Consider the following 22,324-nt stretch of genomic DNA (forward strand, 5'->3'; position numbering starts at 1 on the left):
AAGCACAGGTTGGGAAAACGGGACTGGTAGAGTCAGATAATAAATTCAGTTTGGGACCTCGGTGAGTTTGAGGTTTTTGCAGAAAATCAAAGTGGAGATTTCCAAAAATCTAGCAGGCAACTGAAGCCTTCAAAGAACTTGATTTAGTAAGAAAAATAAAATAGAAGAGATACAGCATATTTAGTCACCACCACTCTGAAAAACTGGTAGGAATATTTAGAGCATTAGACTGTCAAATTACCATCTCTACTTTCTACAACTTAATTACTAATTGATTACAATGATCAGAGTTTGAAATTTTCATTCTTGCTATGCCCTGCTCCACCCTTGTAATATTTCATCACTGAAGAGTAGAATTATATAAACATATATTTATTACACATAAATATATGTATACATATATAAAAATGTATCTGATATTAAATGTTTATTATAAAAGTACATATTTATATGACAAATATAAATTATATATACTTAGATAAACTATATTTATATACTTATATAAATAAAAATTTTATGGTATCATGCCCCTATAGTCACTAACCAGATAAGTGAAGGTGGTTCCTCTTAAACTGCATCACACAAAAACCAAAAGGCTAGAAGGGAGCTGTAAGGCCAGTGGTATACACATTATTATCTCTAGGTCCCTATTTACTATACACAAAAAGCTTGAGTTTCTGGACTATGAGAAACTTTAAAAGTTTGGAAGTTTATGTCAAGGATGAAGGAAAATGTTTGCATGTTGACTGAGCTTTCCCACCTTTTGATATTTTTGTTTCCCTTATTTAACTCTGTTAGTTTCCAAAGGCCAGAGCTGGACCTCATGATAAAAATACAGGAGAACTTAATGAACACCTAAGTAAGCAGTATTTAGCACAAGGGTAAAACAAGTGTTGTTATGACAACCAATGTCAGTGAATTTCGAGACAAAATAGAAAACAAGAAACAAACAAAAAATGTGGTTGGGAAGAGTAACTACATAAAGCAAAGGGAGCACGTGTTTTCTAGCACAGTTAATGGAGACATATGAGTCAGAGGGGTTCTCAGAAAGCTGAAAGTCACAGCTAATGGGCACAATGCTCCTCCCCAAGTTTCCTTCATCTCTCACCATCCTCCACCTGATTCATGCTGTTCTAGTCACCTAGATGTCTTTCCATCCCTTCAGCATCCCATGCTTTCCCTTGTCAATTCCTACTAATATTCCCTTTCTCAGCTAAGACCTCAATTCTTCACCTAGACCACCCCAAGCCAAGGTTAGATCCCCCAGTTACGTGCTCTCATAGCATCTGTGATTCCACTTCAATGTCATTCTTTTAATTATTTGTGTAGTAGTTGTAGTCTCCACTATACTTGAAGGGCCATGATAGCAGAGACTTGTTTTAATCCACACTGCAGTCTCAGAGGAAAGCACGAGGTAAGAAATCAGAGGCCCTGTTCTAATGTGATTGGGGTCTAATTAACAACTTGGGAGCAAGACTCGAGAATCTGTACTATTTTATACCATTGAAATGCACCGGAGAGCCTGTCTCTACAATTATGGCTTGGTTTATGGCTCATTATTAAAAATTATTTTTCTTGAAGGGCTAAAAACCTCAATAATAAACAACAGGAATCAACTCAGATAAAGTATCTGAAAGATTATGAAAGCATTTTACCTAGAATAAGTTACTTAAATTCCGTCAGTTTTTTTATCCATACAACACTAATACTAACAAACAATACTTCCTCTCTCAAGAAAGTGTAATAAAAATAAATGGGACAAAAATTTGGGGAACTTAAAAAAAGGGGATTCTCATTTTTTTTATCTTAACTGAACCAAAATATCTAAACCTTTCAGGTTTATTGACTATATAATACCACTTGACAGCCATCCAATCTGACATAATGTGAAAAATGATGCAAAGATCTTTCTCCTGCAATATACTAAACATAATGTTCCTCTGATTTGTAACTTATTATTTTCTCACAAATAAAGTACTGTAGAATTAAAAACATACTGCTTAAACATACAATGGAAATGAGGCAAATCGACACTGTAGCTTGAAGCATCATAACTCACAGCAAAGTATTTGGGTTTGGCATTAAGTGTTTCACATACTGAAATATGTGTTTCTCCACAACTGTGGGTGTGCCGGTCTCCGAACACCCACAAGTAATTGGTTCTGACTGCTGTACTGTTCTCTACTGGGCTGTAAGGTACTCAAAAGCTCTTTACTCAAAGCCCTTTCTGGTTACTATTACTCAAGATAAAAGCTCTAGCACAGCCCAAAGTTAATGGGTCAAAGACCAACATACTGGAAATGTTAAAGTCCTGGCAAGTGTACAATTGATGAGAACTCTTAGATGAACTCCAGCATTACTATTACATGTTGCTGAACAAAAAATGAAAATGTCATCTAAAGAGGGACAAAACTTTTAAAGATGACTATTCACATCTGCAATATGACCAGTCTCTTTCTATGCATTACAACGTCATGATATATTAAGTTTTTTATTAATAATGAATGTTTATTTTTTATTCCCATCCAGTGAAATGGTGGGGAAAATACAGAAATGAGCATATACTGACTGTCCTCAGTTCATTAAATAAGTGATAACAACAACAACGAACATTAATACTGTATTTAGTATGTGCTAAAAGCACTGATTTAAGGGCTGTTTTAGTTCTTTTGCCTACTCATAAAATGATTTCCTCATGCCTACATGTATTTCTTAAAGCTACACGTATAGCTTAGCTAAAGGAAATATACATAACTACCAGAAAAATTTTTATGTATAGTGAAGCGAACCAAAATATATTGAGCACCTGTCAATATGCCAGATTGCTTAATCCTCACAACAGTCCTAAAGGTAGGCAATTTCATTTACATGTTACAGATATAGAACTTGATACTTAAGAGTGTTGTGTGGGCAATAAACAACTGTGTCAGAAAGCACCCCCAGGCCTGCCTGACTCTAAAGCCTCACATGAGGGAAAGGAGGCAATGGTAGGTGGGGTGGGTATTGCAGGAGAAAACTAGTTCATCTGAGGACCCAGTAATAGAGTTTCCAGAATGGCCCAAAATAACAAATCCTAGAGAGACCAAACAAGAACATCAAAAGCTAAACAGTCAGAGGCAGAATCAAATCAGGGTATCAAGTAAGAAGCAGGGATTGGATGGTGCAAGAATGGAATGGAAACATATGAAGGTAGAGTTTGAAGTGACTGTTACAAGTAGTCTTGGGCTCCAGGGGGTACAGGCTGTTGTGTGACCTAGATGTCTTTAATTGAGGGAGAATGAAACTAAAGTAACAATACCTTTTTTATTATACACAAAAACTCATTATATAATTTAATTCATTAAATATATGTATTATCCATAAGGTCTATTCCTCAAAACAAAATGAAGTAAATATTTTGACTGCTTCTCCCCCTTAACAAAGTATCAAATTGCTACACATTCTTCAAAGAGTCCCACAAACACTTCACCTTCTCAGTACTTTCTTCTGTCAATGTTAGGCAGGATGAACTCCACCCTCATCTATGTTCCCACAGACTTTATATATGCTATTTCTATGATTTGCTTATGTGACCATTTCCTTGCTAGAAGAGGAATCCACAAAGGCAGAGATCGTGGTGTCACCTTTGTCCACATTAAAAAAAAATAAAGTGGTAGACAAACATCCAAAAATATCAGTAATTATATTAAATGTAAATGGTCTAAACACCCAAGTAAAAGCCAGAGATCATCAAATGGATAAATAAAACAAAAACAACTACATCTTTCTACAAGAGGCCCACTGTAAATATAAAACATTGGTTAAAAGAAAAGAGTGGGAATAGATAGATCATGCAAATATTAGCCAAAACAAAGCTGGAGTGTGAAAAGGTGGTAAGTGAAATTATAAAAATGGACAGTATAGTCAACAGGGGCCAACACCAGACTGCTGGAGTCTTATTTTAAGACAATATTGAAACATGTTCAAGTCACTCCCATATTAAAGCAGAATTCCCTGAATCCTCTAAACACTCTACTCCAATTTTTCACATTTAATAGCTAAATCTTTGAGAGAGATGTCTAAATTCACTTTTTGGGGGGGCCAACTCCCATTCATTTCTCCACTTCTTGCTAAAAAAGACTTTGCTAAGGTTACCGAGGTCTTCCATGCACTAAATCCAGAGGCCATTTTCAGTCCTCATTCCACTTGATTTTCAGCAGTATATGAGACTATTTACATGTCATCTTCTTAAAATACTCTATTCTCATGGCATCATACTTTTTTGGTTTTCCTCTTCCCTCTGCCTGTTCCTTCATAGCTTACTTTCCAACCATATCCTCTTCTACTCAAGTATTACATGCTGGAGTTTTTCAAGCTTCATTCTTAGGCCTTTTTCCCTTCTCACTTCTATAAACCATCTCTATGTAGTCTTAGTCTTATTAACAGCCTCAAGTTATATTTGTATAACAATGACTTGAAATTTGTATCTCCAGCTTGGCATCCTGCTTGAATTCCAATTCAAGCAGCCTTCTTGACATCTCCAGGTGGGTGTCTCAATGGCACCTCAAAATTAACATACCCCAAATTAAACTCACAATAGCCCCTCCTGTTTCAATGTTTCTAAGTAAACGAGGTCATTTATCCATTTCCAAAAGCAAAAAACCTAGGACTTCTCTGACAAACCTCTACCTCATGTTCTTCACATTCAATTGTTTCTTCACACTACAGTCAAAGTGATCTTTTTAAAAATGCAAATCTGAGCACATCACTCCTTTTTGAAAAAGTTTTTCCATGACTCTCCCCCCCGTTCTTAAAGCAAAGATAACAAAGTCTGACCTCTGCCCTTTTCTCCAGACCACTATTATCTCAGACCACTTTGCCTTTGCTCTCTTTATTCCAGTCACAGTGGTCTTTCTCAATTTCAATCCACAGAGCCTTTGTGGCTGTCCGCACTCCCCTCCTTCTGATCTGGAACACTACTCTCTTCCACCCCTGGTTACCTCCTACCCAGTCTTCAGATACTGGCTCAAGCATCACTAGCCCAGAAAAGGCTTTACTCATACCTCAATCTAAGGCAGGCTCATTTGTTCAAAAACTCCTATACATTTAGGTTCTTTTCTTTCCATGGACTTATCCTGGTTAGTAATTATACATTAATTAGTGTGATTACATGAAAAATAATTAATTCCACTGTTAGATTTTAAGTTCATGAGAGCAAGGATTGTCTATTTTGGTTCACATGACATCCCCAGGAGCAGAACTGAGCCTGCTACAGAGTAGATGCTGAATAAATATTAAACAAATGGATAAAGAAAAAAACTAACAAACAATAATACAAAGAAGGCAGAGCTCGAGTAAGCAGAGGCTGGAGAGCCAACAAAGAAAAATCGATAACAAGTGAAACAAAGGAGGTAAGTATTTAAAGAAGAAAGTAGGTAAAGCCTCATACATCACAGAAAAATTAAAAGAGATGAGAAGGAACTAATGGATAAGCAGAGCAAACAGAAAATTATTGGTGACCTTTAAGAAAATAGCTTCAGTAGAATGAGCATATACAAGAAGAAAAATATAGACTACTTTTCAAGAATATGTCTATGAAAAGAGGGGAAGACTGGCTGCAGAAAGTGCAGAGAGCTCAGCCATGGGAATATACTGCTGGTGATCACAGAGCAGGAGTTACATGCTCAGGGCTACAGTAGGAAGTAGAACAAAATGACGAGGTTTGCAGTGGAAGATATTAGGCTGGTAAATAATTTTGTCCTGCAGTGCAATCCAATTACTTTCTATCCAGATAATAGTGATAAAAAATAATAGCTAACTGTTTTTGGACTACTCATTAAATGCAAGGAAAAGTCCAAAGTACTTTAACACTTCTCACTAGACCTCCCAACTTCTCTATTAGGGAGTATTATCATTGTCCCCATTTTACAGATGAAAAACCTGAGACCCAGGCCAGGTGATCACCAACTGACAGAATGTGAATTTGAATCTGGATTTATCTGACTTCTACAGCACATACCATTAACTGGTTAACCCAATATACATTCCTTCTTCATTCCCTTGTCCCTTGACTCATAGCTCAGGGTGGCCACATGACCCATTTCCAGCTGACGGAATGTAAGTGGAAATATATTTGGAACTTCCTTGGAAGGCTTTTTTTAAAAAATATATAAACATTTAAATACATACTTAATATCTATTATCTATTAAATTTATATTAAAATCTCTAAATACTTATATAACAAATGTATGCTATAAATATTTAAATATTTTTTAAATGGAAAGCCTTCCAATGCTTTATTATATATATATATATATACATATAAAACACAGATATTGTGGGCCATCCCATTCCTCCGACGTGAATGTGACTGCAGATCCTAGAGTGGGCTACTGTCTTAAGACAATCAGGGAGTAGCAGAGATATTATAGAGAAGTTTGCACCACTAAACTAATGACAATAGCCACCTACTTCTAGACTTCTTACTGTACGAGAAAAAAACATGTTTTTTCTTAAGTCATGAGTCAAGTTTTCTATTATTTATACTTGATTGCACTTCTAGTGGATATAATTCCAAAGCCCATGCTCTTGTCTACCAAACTCAACTGTATCTCATCTATGAAATAAAAAGATTAACCTCCCTCAGAGAGTTCTGAAGGAGTTCAAGTTAGAAAATGCATATATAAATGTCTTGAAAAATAAAAATTATTGTACAAATTTTTTAGTGTTTTAAAAATACTGATTCTCAACGAATGGAAGTAACTGGAGTGCAAACACACCACAGACACATGGGACTGGGCAGCAGTATCCTGCAAGGACACATCAGAATCCCGTGGGGAAACCTTTCACATCACACATGTTCCCTTTTGAGAATCACTGCCAGTGTAAACCTCCTCTTACAAATAAGATGATGAGTATCTCCTGAGTGTCTGTTCAAAAGGCTGAGAAGTGACATTTTATTATAATAGTGAGATACATTAAGCACATCTCCATTTTTGAACCCATGGGGGCACAGTTCACCCTACCGAGTTTGACTGTTCTTAAAATATAAGTAATTATTTTTATATGAATAACAGTAACAAAAACAACAGCTGATACAATCTAAACAGTATAATGTAGTATTAATCAATGGGATCAGAGAGTTAGCAGGAAGAAATGTAAATATACTCCAGAGAAAGGCTAGAATATATTCCAAATACTTATTAAAATCTTTATAAAGGTTTCTTTGTTTTAATTTCTCTTACTTGAGGTCAAATTTACTACTCTCTCATTAAAAAATTAACAAAGTAATTTTAAAAATTGAACTCAACTTAACTCACATCTCAGGTTCCAAATAATTGGTTTGTTCATTTATTGGATAAAGTACTAGTATTTTTCATTCAGTAACCATTTGTTGAGCCCCTATTGTTGGGTAGACTGCTCTCAGTACTACAGTGACTTTACAGCAATGAAGAAAATACCCTAAATTGTTTGTCTTTATGGAACTTATATTCTATGAGGGTAAGCAGCAAGCAGAAAATAAGCAAATAAATAAAATATATGTAAACTGGTAAGTGCTCTAGTGACCAAAATAAAGCAAGAAAGGCATAAAGTATATAGGCAACGTGGGGGTGAGAAGGAGACGGGTTTGTGGGATGGGAGAGGGTTGGTGGTTGCAATTTTAAATACCATAGTGATAAAGCTTTCATTGGGAAGCTGACATTGAAGCTAAGACCCAAAGGAGCTGAAGAACCAAACCACAGCTATGCATCTATCTGCTTTCATGATGACTCTTTTTCAGTTGAATCTATCATTGGAAATTAGTCAATATCTGAATAGCAAAATGATACTGTTTTTCCTTACAAGTCACCCTGATCCATTCTAATCAAATCAAAAAAAGAAAAAAAAGATATTCCAGTTATCGGTAACCCCCTGAACTTCACTGTTGATACAGCTGGCTTTTGAGAAAAAAGTTTAAATGTGTATTTTGTTCCTTCATGTCACAAATGTGTTCATTTTTGATACTCTCCAAACACATATTTCAAATGTAGAAAATTTTGTTTAGTCTTAAATGAGCCCAAATTTCATCATGGGCTAAAATTTTAAGACATAAAATGACTGCTGAAACTGAATTTTAATCATATAGATGAATCACAACATGCATCTTTAGCTAGGCATGTATTATGGATAAGTCTAGTTTTCTACAGAGAATAATCACATGTTCTAATTACCATTTTGGTTATACGCATAATTAATAATATTCTATCTTAATGGGACACAACTGAATCTTCAGACAGTTGCAAGCTTTAACTATGCATACTGCCAAATCCAACTGTCAGCTGCACTGCCAAACACAAAGGAATCTTGATGTAGTGTTTTAGCATTGATAACAATGTGCATATCTTTGCACATGATACAATAGAAAAATTAATTGCTTTTCTTCCTTCAAAATTTTCTCCACACTTAATAATTTTATCTTGCTTGATTGATCATTTACCCTAAATTATATATACTGGCGAGTGATCTTATGAACAATAAAAACATGAATGTAAACGTGACTCAAGATTCAAAGAAGAAAAAACACTGGACTTACTGATTGTAAACTTTCATTTTCACGTAAACAAGCTGTGTGAAGTTCTGATTTCAAGGTTGCAATGTGACTTCGATGAGATGTCATTTCCTTTTCTAATGTAGCAATTCTGTTGCTTGCAAGCTGGTAGACATCGATGAAACTTTTAATCATAGCCTTAAGAAATAAAAATAATGTCACATACAATTCAAATAAAGCTGTTCCCAAGGGAGAATTTCCATAATTTGAAAGCAAAATCATTAAAATTTTAAAATAAACAACTTTTCATCTTTCTTTAAAATAATAAAGCTAAACCTCACATTCTGTATTGAGAACAGTGACTATTTTAAGAAAGTTTGGGAGAAAATAATTGAGACCTCTTCCAGTGTATTTATTTAAATAAGGTGTACTTTGATCTATTGTGCTTAAAATTTAGAATGCAGTTTTTAAAGATGGCACACTTATTTTCTTTGTAAAGTTAAATTCAAGTTGTAATTTGACCTAAATTTCAATCTTAAGACACACAATGGATAGAATACAAGACATTTCAAAATAAACTTGGTAAAATTTTCAACCCACCTAAAAAACAAATGGTTTGAAACAAAAGGAGCTGAAATAATCCTGTGATTTTTAACAGTAAATAATGTGATTCTTATATTGTAAGAAAAGCAAAATTACTTTCATTCATGTAACAGAGGAATGCCCTTGCATTATACTAGATATAATAAAATAAATAACACAAGGAAGTGCTGGTAACTTTTTCTCTCTCCTAAACAGTATAATGTTTGGGTGATTGCTGGGCCTCTGAATTACAGTTTAATCATATTTTATAGGCTTTTTCTTCTAAAGCAAGCTGTGGTGAATTTTAAGTCCAAAAATACTATTATACCTTTTCAAAAAGTCTTTCCAAATACTTCAAATATAGCAAAGTAAAATCAAACATTTCAAAGACATATTTAAATATAATGTTATATTATTTCCAAGAAAAACACGTTCCAACCACAGCCACAAATTAGTACAATGGTAGACAGTCTGAGAACTTCCAAGTTATATTGAATCTGAAGAGTCTGGTTTGAGAAAGCTTTAAGAAAATAGATATTTGGGCAATTCTGAATGCATATGAAATAAGAATCTGATGAACAAAAAAGAAACAACATACACACTGTCTGAGAAGCAGAAGTAGGTGAGTCATTTGTAGTCAAAAGCAAGAAAAGCCACACCTTTTTGCCTAACAAATTCTTATTTGCCCTCAAAAATCCAGCTCAGAAACCACCTCTTTCAAGAAGACTCTTTAGAGCCCAAAAGCAGTGTTAAGTTCTATTCTGGGTCCCTCATGCTTACTTCTGCTATTGCATTTATCACATTAGCAGACATGTATTGGTTTACACGTTTATTTTTATTACACTAAAGAGTTCCGAGGGCCAGATACTGTGCCTAAGCATGTCTGTATCTTCAGGGACGGTGTGAAAGACTGACTGAACAAATGACCAACTGAACGAATGAATGAGTGAATGAATGAACAAATGAATGAAAAACCAGACAAGATGAAATACCACAAGTTAAATAGGCATATTCAACTTGGCAAAAAATACCTTATAGGAAAGGCAGAAGATATCTGGGAAAATATAACCTTAACACTGTAATGAACAAATTATTAACCATACTTTGTTCAAGTCAAAAGAAGAAGCAAAAGCATAGCTGTAGGCATAAAAAGACAGAGTACGCAAAAGTGAAATCTATCGCCCAATACTAAGTAAGCACAATACGACCTCATGTTTGGGAACATCCCCCATGTCCTAACGCACCTGACTTTGAGTCATTAAAGTAAGCCTATGGCTAATACTAACACAAAATATTCAAAAGTATATATTTACATGGTATACTCACTTTATACAGTATATAGAAATGAAGTATATCCAAAAGTATAGAAAGTATATAAAAATCAGAAACTATGAAATCATATCTGTTTCTTCCTGTGCCAAGTCTCTCTCCACTTTTACATTCATTTACCTTCTCCATTGACGAGGTGGACCAGGAGTCACAAGTCCTATTTTTTCCTGGTTCTCACTGTGCCACTTACTTAGCTTTATGGGCAATGCCATGTCATCTCTCTGAGCCCCCATCTCCTCCCTCCACAACATGGGGAAAAGGGTCGTTTTCTCGCTTACTGCCAAAACTATTGTAAGGATCAAAAAGTTAAAAATCTAATACAAAGCTATTCTCTTAATACTTCAACCACACCGCATCTAATATTTAAAAAGCCCTCTAAAAATGGTAAACTAGTGAATTTCACTGCAGTATTACCACTGTTTTATTTTCAAATTGTCCACTAATATCTTAATGCGACAATCTGTGATTGGTGGTTCATATACACGTGTTCTTGTTATATAAAGACCTAAAGTGTGTAAAAGGCATGAAAACTTGCATAAATGCTTATTTAATAAAAAGAAAAAAGAAAGTACCCTTCTATCTTTAGCAGGGTCCTGAATAATTATTTCAATGTAAGTCATAATAGAATTGGCCTCTAACATTTAAGGATAAAAAAGTTCAACATTTTAAAAATTATCCTGTTTCCTAAATTTGGAGAAACACATTTCATGAATTCTCACATACATAATATCCTACAAGGAATAAACAATATAAATGATATCCCTTCAAACCTCTCTTTAAAAAAAAATACTTTTTGAGAAGTAATAATTGCATTTTTATATGATGGATGGAACAAAGGCCACAATTATTTTGGCTCCTTCCTTGACCTACTTTTAATAACTAAATTCTAATATCCAATGCAGTATTAAGAGAAATCACATATTACCCTTTATAACACTAAAAAGAGTAGAATAATAATCTACTTTTTGCTTAGGATTTAGAATCTGAAATGCTTAAAATCATTAAAGCAGTACTTCATTTGAGAGACAAAAGAAATTTTGTATAATACTTACTATATAGGATATTTTTTTCAGAGCAGCAAAGGTACATCAATCAATACAAAAAGCATGTTTCATGGTAAAGCGTATGTAAAATATACTATACGCTTCTCAAATGAAAACCTTCAGAACTGAAAGGTAGTGTCAGTGAAATGGCAAAGCTATTCAAAGAAGCCACAGCTCTTTTGAAGAATAAAGAATGTTAACTTCCAGTATTAAAAAGTGATTCAAACTATGTAATAAAAGATGCCAGTGAAATATCCAACTCTTTAATAAAATAGAGGCACCAACTTGGTAGAAGAAGTGAAAATGACAGCTGGAATAAAGTAAGGGCATGGGCGGAGGAGGGAGTGGCATCTAATGGCCTCTCTATCAATCTCCTGAAGTCCAGCCCTTGACAACATACCTCACTCCTATATTAAAACATCATATTTTTTCACATTAGGAAACAATGACAGAGCAGCATAATATTGTGTACAGCAAGCCCAGTATTTGTTATTTTTTAAATTTTTTAAAATAGCTTTATGCTTTTAAAAAATTTTTAAATAGCTTTACACTTTATTATTATATTAATTATTAATTAATTATTATTTAATTATTTTATTTTGGTAGGGGGAAGTAACTACGTTTATTTTTAGAGGAGGTACTAGGGATTGAACCCAGGACCTCATGCATGCTAAGCAAGCACTCTACCACTTGAGCTATACCCTCTCCCAAGCCCAGTATTTGTGAATTTATCCTATGTCATCTTTGGCCCTTGGGATTTTGAGTATACCATGCAGTGAGACATTCATCTCAGAAGGGCTTACCCAGTTATATGACAAACAGAACAAAAGACAGTTTCTGGATAAAAACTGCCTTTTGTTTTAGAGATAATCTATAGTGTTTATAATCAACATAACAAGATGGAATTTATATAAATTCCACAACCTATCTATTTTAAGGAAAAGCATAAATGTTTTAGAATACAAAAAATTCTGAGATACAAATAGGTGACTGTCACTTGAGGACTAGAATATTTATATAATTTTTTATGTACATATTATGCAGTTTTACTGACTTCAAAATTGGACTTCAGGGAAAGTGGGTGCCTTGGGAAGCTGATGTCAGGAGAAGGAGGAATTAGTGTAAAATGTCATAAGACCTAGATGTCAACAAAATAGTAAATTTTTTATTTATATTTTTCAGTAAGTAACTGGGAAGCAAAAACCTCTGACATTTTACTTTAAATTATATAGTTATGGATATACTTCATTTATATACACTATATAAAGTGAGTATACCATATAAAATAGATATACCAGACATATCAAACATGTGAAATATAATAAATCCCCATAAAATGGGGGTAATGATTCCTACCTTACTAAGATTTTGTGGGGATTAAATGAGTATTAATACATGAAAAGACCCTAACTATATGACACATAGTAACACTCAAGTAAATGTTAGTTATAATGATGACAATAACATCAAATTAGGAAAATTACTATTTAAACTCATAAAATATTCAATATTTCTGATGGGTGTTATGGGACATATTATAAGTATTTTAAATATAAGATATTCTATACCTATTGAATATATTAAAATTCTTTCAAACATAAAGAATTTTGGAAACTAATGAGTATTTACTTCCTAACAACAAACATCCCATTGATAATAAAAGTTACAATTTAAGATGTCTTTCTTAAGGAAGAAAGTCTTACAATAATATTCTTATAGTTTTCAGTATCAAATTTTATTCCTTGGCACCTCAAATTAAACATAAATTATTTTCTTCAGTATCTAAAATTTACTCATTTAGTAGACTTGCTTCCAATCCAGTATTTTATACTGGAGGAATATGGCAGAGAATGAGGGTTAAAAGATCTGTTACTAGTAGTCTTCAAACAGCAACTATGTCTACCAACCAAGAGCCAGTCTAAGATCTGGAACTGGACTCTTCAGTTTGAATGCCTGGCTTCTGGCCCTCCCTAAATGCATCATTCACCATGACATTCCAGTACAAAGTTATACAGGAAAGACTGGACAGGGACAGAATGGCAGCCTGACAGCTACCTCCTTGCTTTACTACAGGGAATTGCATGCATGGATGTGTGTGTGTGTGTGTCTGTGTGTGTGTGTGTGTGTGTGTGTGTGTGTGTCTGTGTGTGTGTGTCTGTGTGTGTGTCTGTGTCTGTGTGTGTGTCTGTGTCTGTGTGTGTGTGTGTGTGAGAGAGAGAGGGAGAGAGAGACGTCAGACTGATAACAATGTTATCAGCTGGCAAGAATACTGACGAATTATTAAGGAATAGAAAGGGATAAATTAGGAGTTTGGGATTAACACATACATATATTTGTATATAAAATAGATAAACAACAAGGACCTCCTGTATAGCACAGGGAACTATATTCAGTATCTTATAATAACCTATAATGGGAAAGAATCTGAAAAAGAATATATACATATATGGATGTATGTATAGAGAATCATTTTGCTGTACACCTGAAACTAATACAACATTGTAAATTAACTATGCTTCCATAAAAATGGTTAAAAAGAAAAAATATATAATCTAGATAGAATGCTTTTGATTGCCACTTGTCATCAAAGAAAAAGATCTATGGATTTGAAACTCTCTCTTTTTGTTAAATAAAATTGCATAATTCATACTCAAGTTCAGGAGTACCTGGAAGCAGTTTTTCCAGCAAACCTTATATAGAAGAATTTAAAGACTACTTCTAATCTCATTGTAAACCACTGTAAAGATTACACTATATAAAATAATTTAATCCACAAATGACCTAATCATACAGCATACGTAAAAGTTCATACAAAAGAAAGTAAATAAATGAGTGAGGATACCATTCTTACTGCATTCTTTACCACATTATAAAGTCCTTCTTCCTTTCCCTTAACATACTTTGTAGAAACATTAATGTAAAAAATGGACCAAGTGAAGATACCAGTGCCAATCCATATCAAAGGATAAAAATTTTCTCTCTTACTTTATGAAAAAAAAGGAGCAGCTATTGTCTTGCATACCCACTGGGATGTATTCAGTCTCCAAAGTGAGTTAAAATGGAAAAAAAATTGGAGACTTCCATATATAGATTTTTTATTATATTTAATTCTTCTAATAGACTTTATTTTTAGAGCAGTTTTAGGTTCACAGAAAATCTGAGCAGACAGCCCAGAAAGTTCCTGTGTACCCCTTGCCCCTACACACCCAAAACCTCCCTCACTATCAACATCCCACCCAGAGTGGCGTATTTGTCACACACTGACACTTCATCACCTTAAACCCACAGCTTACAACTGGGTTGACTCCTGGTGTTGTACATTCTGTACATTCTACGGGTGTGGACAAATGTATAATGACATGTACCCATTGTTGAAGTATACAAAATAGTTTCACTGTCCTAAAAGCCCTCTGTGCTCTGCCTATTCATCCCTCCCCCCTCCCCAATCCCTGGCAATTACTAATATTTTTACTGTCTCAATAGTTTTTATCCTAACTTTTTAATCTTTTAAAAAATCTCTTAAAAATCTTACCTTTTAGAAGTTTCTATTTTTCTTGGTTTTATGTTACAGAGCTTATTCAACAGTAACAAGTACATGATTTATAAAGGTATAAATATACATACATATATATTGGGGACACTGGCTCAGAAATAAAAGTAATCAATCAACAAGTCTGGAGAGCACTCCTCTGCATCACGGGTGACTAACCCAGGGGAGTGCACTGGAAACAGCGGACCTGGACAGCTCTCCCCCTACTGGTGTTAAGCAGGGCTGCAGCAGTTTGGTTTGTCCCCAGAAACCAAAACAGCAAGTGGGCAGCCGAGAGCCAGAAAGGCACAGTAGGGCCTCAGGCAGCCTCCACATCCAGAAGACAATCTACCAAGCCACTGTGCCTGACAGCACGGATGTCCCTTTTCTTCCCCTAACACTCAGATGTGAGCTCCAGTAATCAGAATACTCATCTACATGAGCACAAAAGTAGCACCACACTCTCGATGCCAAAATCTTTTTTGTTGCATAATGGATCACCAAAAACTGAATGGCTTAGTATCTTATAGTTTCTATTAGTTGACCAGGGGTTAGCTGGATACTCTGCTCAGGGTCTCACCAGGCTGAAATAAGGGTGTCAGCTGGAGCTGCGATCTCATCTGAGACTCAGGGCCCTCTTCCAAGCTCACTGAAGTTGTTGGCAGAATTTAGTTCCTTCCTGGTTGTATAACGAGGTCTCCATTTTTTTACTGGCTGTCAGCCAGGGTGACTTTCAGCTCCTAGAGCTCCCACTTGGGTTCCTGCCAAATGGACTCCTCCTTTCTCAGCATGCTCTTTCTTCCAGGCCAGCAGAAAAGCATATCTCTGACACCTCACCTTCTCTTAAAGGGCTCATCTGATTAGGTCAATCCACGATAATCTCATATTTACTGGTCTCACCCTCAAGGAGAGAGGGTTAATTATACATTGCTTGTACATCAGGGGAAGATCTTGGGGGTCATCTCATTAATCATTAGAAAATGGAAAAAAAAAAAAACAGTGAGAAGTCACTACATACCTATTGGAATGGCTAAAAAAAATCATGACAATATCAAAAGCTTGCAAGGAAACAGAGAAGCTGGATCTTTCACATCCGATGAGAATGCAGAATGGTACAGCCACTCTGGAAAACAGTTTGATAGTTTCTTAAAAACACACACACACACACACACACACACACACACACACACACAAAACAAAACTAAGCAATCACTTACTTATGGCCTAGCAATTACATGTCTGAACATTCATCCTAGAGAAATGAAAATTTATGTCCACACAAAAATCTGTCCATGATTGTTCATAGCTCTAAATGTAATAGTCAACCACGAGAAATAACAATAATGTCCTTCAGTGGATAACTGGCTAAACAAATTTTGAAACATCCACACTGAATACTAATCAGCAATATAAAGGAACAAACTATTCACAGATGCAACAACTTGGATGGATCTCAAGGGCATCATGTTGAGTGAAAAAAAGTCAATCTCAAAAGGTTACATTCTGTAGGATTGTATCTATATAACATTCGTGAAATAGCAAGATTATAGAGACAAAACATTTAGTGGTCCACAGGGGTTAGAGCTGATTTTGAGGGAGGGGTTGAAATGTCTATGAAGTGGTTAGTTGAGGGAGATCTTTGGGGTGATCTTTGGGGTGACGTAACAGCACTATATCTTGATCATAGTGGTGACTACAAATATACACATGATAAAATGTCATAGAACTAAACATAAAATATCAATTTTCTGGTTATGATATTGTCCTAAAGTTACATAAGATGTAACATTGGGGGAGACTGAGTGAAGGGTGCATGAGGACTTTTCTGTATTATTTTTGTAACTTATTGTGAATCCATAATTATTTCAAAATAAAGAGAGTATGGGTGTGTGCATTAGGCTAACATTTAACTAAAAAGAGGGTCATATACAAATTCATATACATATCTACATATATTTTAGAAACAAATAAACAAAGGGAAATAAAACTTTTTTTAAAGTTTAAATGGCAGCTATTTATCTGGCAAAGGCCTGGACTAGTCTAATCAGTCTTCTACCCATAACTCCTAGAGACTCATTTATGCATATACTTGGATAAAACACCTAGCATTTTGCTTATCACACTCCACCTGAGAGGATGTCAGACAACTATCTATATTCACTCACTGACTGGCACAGCACCACCAGCTAATCAGTACAATCTGAGGGCCATGTGCACTCAGCCCAACTCTCCACTCAAAGTCAATGCCACATCTGCCCTGAAGTAGCCCAAGGAGGGACATGAACCCACACTCTACCACCAGAATCACCAAATGAGCTAGAATGTATGGGAGTCAATACAGCCTAGGCTTGACCAATTCTTTGCCCAAGGTGGTCTCACTTCCTCTAGAGTTCCATTCTCCAAAGCTTACCAGGACCCCACTTCTAACAACAATTACTATGTGCCAGACACCACATTATGAGCTTTGCATATTTTTCCAATTCTGTAAAACTCATATTATCTCTATTTTATAGAATAAGAACCTAAGGCTCAGTGATGCTAAGTACATTATCCAAGGTCCTTGGATAATAAAGAATGGAACTAGGTTTCAAAGTCATGTCTGTCCACTTCCAAAGCCCATGGTTTGCTTTGGACTGGTTTAGTGTTTTTTTGGTTTATTTGTTTTTGGCTATCTATCATACAAAGATTCTCAGTTAAATCAGCAGAATTAATTTAGACTTTCCAAGTTTCGCCAAATTGTGCAGATAGTCTATCACAACCCTCACTTTAATGAAGTGTAAATTTAATTCATATTCTCTCTGCTATTGACTGAGAAAGGTACAAGAGCAAAGCCCTCTTGAATTTTGCTAACAAACCAAGATTTTCAAAGATCTCAAACTCATTAATAATTATTATACTACATTGACCCTGAGCTACCAATTTTTGCTTATGTGTTGGAAATAAATATTTATTTCAAGTAAATGAATTTCAGGTGTTATTTCCTTGGGGACTTCATTCATTCCGTAGAATGAGTACAATAATCATCTGTAACAAATTCGTGAATCTCTATTCTATCCCAATGTCATATAATTTCTACACTTCCCCCAAAGCATCTTTTGACCCTAGGAAAATGTAACATGAAAGATTGTGGGATTATTTTAATGAGAAAAAATTAAACTAAGATTACAACTTACAGCAAATTTTCTGTTTTCCACACAATAGGAGATTATTTTTTTAAAAGAGAGAAAATTTGGAAAACAATTTCTAGTGTGTTTAATTGACTTATATATGAAAAATGACAATGTGTTGTGCATCTCTCAGCAGCCTGACTTAAGGATCTGATGGCATCAGTAAAGGACTTATAAGCAAAATACCAAGACAGTGATATTCCAGTTCCTATCCACACAGGGTTGTTAACTCCCATGACTCAAATTCTCATTCTGAATGAGATCTAGGCACACTAGACATATGTACAGAAGGAATGGGATTGCAAGAAAATATATTTCAATTCCTTTTTTCCTACTAAGATTGAGGAAAGTTTTAGTTTTTATCTTGCCATGTCTGAAAAATTTCCTGGCATAAAAATGACCTTTCCTTCATGTAGAAACTAGAATTTTGGTAAACCTGGTTCCCCACCGATCCGCTGTAGCATGCAAGATATTTTCCCATTCCTGGAGAACCCACGCTTGACCCTAAATGTCCCAGGGGTTTGTGTACATGTACTGGAATTACTATGTTTCCTTTAGAGACTGGTCTGGGCACTGATGTCCACTTAAGACTGTGTACTTGTATTTATTTAGTACAGGGAATGGTTAAAATCATGTGTAACTAGATACTTAATGCAATATGCACACAAATACTGAAGTGTTTTTTTGTGAAAACAGTGACAATAAGAAGAATAGTAAATGTGTCAACCTATTAGAAGAAAAAACTTTACTGCAAATGCACAACCTCCTGAAGTCAAGCACAACTGAAGACAAAACAGCATAAATTGACTTGACGTGATCCTGTATATAGTTCAGGTTATGTTATGTAAGAAAAAGAGAATCGAAGTTCATTTTCCTCTTTTTGCCACTTGAAATGGTTCTGGACTTGACTTATCCCATCACTCAAAATTTTTACTGGCACCACTCTGAAGGATGTAAATATAGTAGCTTTCCAGGTATGAGAAGGAGCCTCATGGGAAACCACGTTCAGCAAAGCTGTAGAATACTTTTGCATCAGATTTTTTTAAATGATGTTTTCTTTTATTGTGTTTAGACTCTAAACTTTTTTCTGGCTTCCACTCAACCATGGCATATACAACTTAAATGTGCCAAAAACAAGATCAATTCTTTTTCAAGTATGTTATTTCCAACCAGAATTGAATCAAGGCCAATTTGAGGCTAAATGCAGCCTCTAGTTAATGGTGATTCCTGCTCTTACTATGCTAAAGATTATGTAAAGAAAGTCCAAAGGGATAACAAATGACACCTTGGCTTCCTATAAGAATATGGAAAAGGGATCATTAGAATAATCAGAGACTAAAAAAAGTTCCTCTTGGAAACATATATGCATATGGACATATAATAATATATATCTGTAATATAATAATAATAATGACAGACTATAATAATAGTAATAGTAGTAGTAGTAGTATCCATAGTAGTAATAAATTCTCTTGCTTTAGGGACTAAAAAATTTTAAGTAATATATGAAACATTCATCATATAGGTAAATTATAGAACTGGCACTGGGTTTATTAATGTGTTGCAAAACAAGGTCTGACAAAGTGAGAGTAGTGTAGCTAGTGGGTAACACAATTCATTGTGGGTCATAAGAAACCATGAGGAAACTTAACCTCATTACTTTAGCTCTCCATCAGAAAAAACAAACACTGTTATAGTTACCATTTCTTGAGCACCTACCATGTCTTCACATCACTGGGAGTTTTACAGTGGAGATTTATCAGCTTGCTTTGGATTCCACTGACAATATAGATAAGACTTAGTATGAGATGAGTGTAAAAATAAGTATTTTGATTTAATTGTGATGGTGGAAGCTGAAATTCAGGCAGTCTGGCTTTGTCCAAGTGTCAAAACTGTAACATCTGGCACTGATATATAGAAATGTTTATATGAACTTTTGATAACTAAGAGTATATTCCTTGGAGATCACAGTCACTCTAATATTCTTTTAGTGTTACCCCTTTGCAGGGTGACTTAGACTCCTCACCCAAAAGAAGGGCATTTCCTAGCTACACTAAATAAACTGTGTGAAAATCTGAGCAGGGTATGTTTTCTGCAGCACGCATCATCTCTAATCTTCACACTGTCCTTGCAAAACAGGAATTACTTAGCACAATTTTACATACAAAACCACTGATGTTCAGAGTCCCTAAATAACTTTCTTAAGGGCACATTGCTAATAAGCGGCACAACAGGAAATTAGGGGTCCATCTGCTTCCAGATTACCTGCCCTTTTCTTTTATATGCACATAGTTCTACTTCTTAAAAAGCTCACAAGAGAGAAAACTCCATTTCATTAATCAACATATATAACAACATTACTGAGCACCTGTTATGTTCCAGGTGCTGAAGACACAGTGGTAAAGAAGACCACGCTCTGCCCTCACAAGTCTTACATTCTAGTGAGAGGCAGATAACAGACAGACACATCAGGTCGTGTGCTATGAAGCAGGCTCAGGGCCAGAAAGTGTGAAGGGGGAAGCGAGGCTATTTCAGTTAGTGATGAGAGAAGGCTTCCATGAGGTGACAATGAAGCAAAGACACAGACAAAGAGAAGGCCTGAACCTCCTGAAGATCTGCTGTAAGGTACACCAAGCAAAGGGACCAGCAAGCACAAGGCCTCAGGAACAGGGCTGTGTCTGCTGTGTTCAAGTTACAGCAAAAAGGCCAGTATTGCTTTATACTCATCGCTATATACTCAGTGAATCAAGTGGAGAGCCCTGGGAGACAGAAGTTGGAGAGACACCAGGCCCAAATCAGGAAGAGCCCCAGGTCAAGATGAGAAGGTTGGAGCTGATTTTAGGGGTAAAGGGAAGCCATTTAGCTGTATATGAAGAGAGGAGGCAGGTTTTGATTCACATTGTGTAAGCTGGGAAAATAATACGTTTTAAAATTTCATATTGAAACTGAGTGGATAAAAACACTAATATTGTAGATTATCTCCTCAAAAAAGACAGGCCTCTTCCTGTTTAAAAAAATTTTTTGAGGAGGATATAAGACAAGGTTAGTGAAACATTCAGGCCCTTTCCTAACCTTCACACTTCCCAGAGGCTCACAGCACACATGCTGGCCCTTGACGTTTCCCATATTGGTGCTTGTTTCATTCCTTTTGTGTTAGGAACTAACATCTGAGGTTTTTTTTAACTCCTCTCTGAATGCACAACCATCGCAGTCATCTGTCAAGCACAGAGCTGCATACAGAGCAGGAGTTGCATACTTACTTGTTGAGCTTGTTGAATTAACAGCATACAATATGGTGTGGTTCTTCATTTTAGAGTTAGTGACACCTTCAATTTCAGTAATAATGTGGACTGTACTGAGAGTGCCTATCTAACCCCTTCAAAAGATATCTGGAGCTTAACAAAGGGCACTTTATATTCCAATAATCTCTTCCTGATTTATACTTTCTGCAGACCAAAGTGATAACCAGTACTCTCAACTTGTCTTTTCCACAATCAACCTACAAGGATCCAGTTGCTTTCATCAAATTTGATAGTATAACAAAGACACATCCTAATTTTAATCTTTTGGGGGTTCAGTATGCAAATTTTCTTAAAGGAATGGTGTTAAGATAAAGAGAAAAGTTATAGAAATAAATTACTTACAGGGCTGAGAGCTAGCTGTTACCTGCCAAAGAAAAACTGCCCAATCTATTATCTCAAAACCAACAACTTTCAGAAAGCACACTTGATCTAAGCTAACGTAAAAGAGTAAATACATACACACACATATACACACAATGTTGAACACTTATCTTTCCTCTTTTCACAGAAAACTGTTAGCTTTAATTATGAATCTCAGCAAAGGATATCCATAATTAGTGTCTTTACATTAATTTGTACACAGGTGCTAAAAAGTCATTTAGTTGGAATTGTAAGAATTCGATGCACTTGTTTGTGGTTTAATTAAATCCAGTATGAACAATTTTCAACACACAAGAAAAGCAAAAATAAGAGAGAAGGAAAAATATTTTATGACTTTATTAAGAGCTAATTCTTGTATTACCATGATCCCATTCTAATTCTGATACATTTCACATTGGTTGGGGAATCTACAGGCTTCAATCAGGATTATCATCTACTTCAGCAACTCCTAAAATATCTATTCTATAACAAAATTAATTTAAGT

General features: G+C 35.2%; 1 protein-coding gene across 16 annotated transcripts in view; it reads right to left on the bottom strand.

The window, feature by feature from the left end:
- Positions 1-22,324, bottom strand: part of CCDC171 (coiled-coil domain containing 171) — a 488,107-nt gene that overhangs the window by 248,587 nt on the left and 217,196 nt on the right. For all 16 annotated transcript variants that reach the window (XM_032477676.1, XM_032477674.1, XM_032477673.1 and 13 more), the window contains one exon: positions 8,553-8,705. In XM_032477676.1, coding sequence (XP_032333567.1) covers positions 8,553-8,705 — 153 coding nt within the window. The remainder of the gene's footprint in view (positions 1-8,552; positions 8,706-22,324) is intronic.

This window comes from Camelus ferus, chromosome 4 (genome assembly GCF_009834535.1).
Source record: "Camelus ferus isolate YT-003-E chromosome 4, BCGSAC_Cfer_1.0, whole genome shotgun sequence".
Taxonomy (NCBI): Eukaryota; Metazoa; Chordata; class Mammalia; order Artiodactyla; family Camelidae; genus Camelus; species Camelus ferus.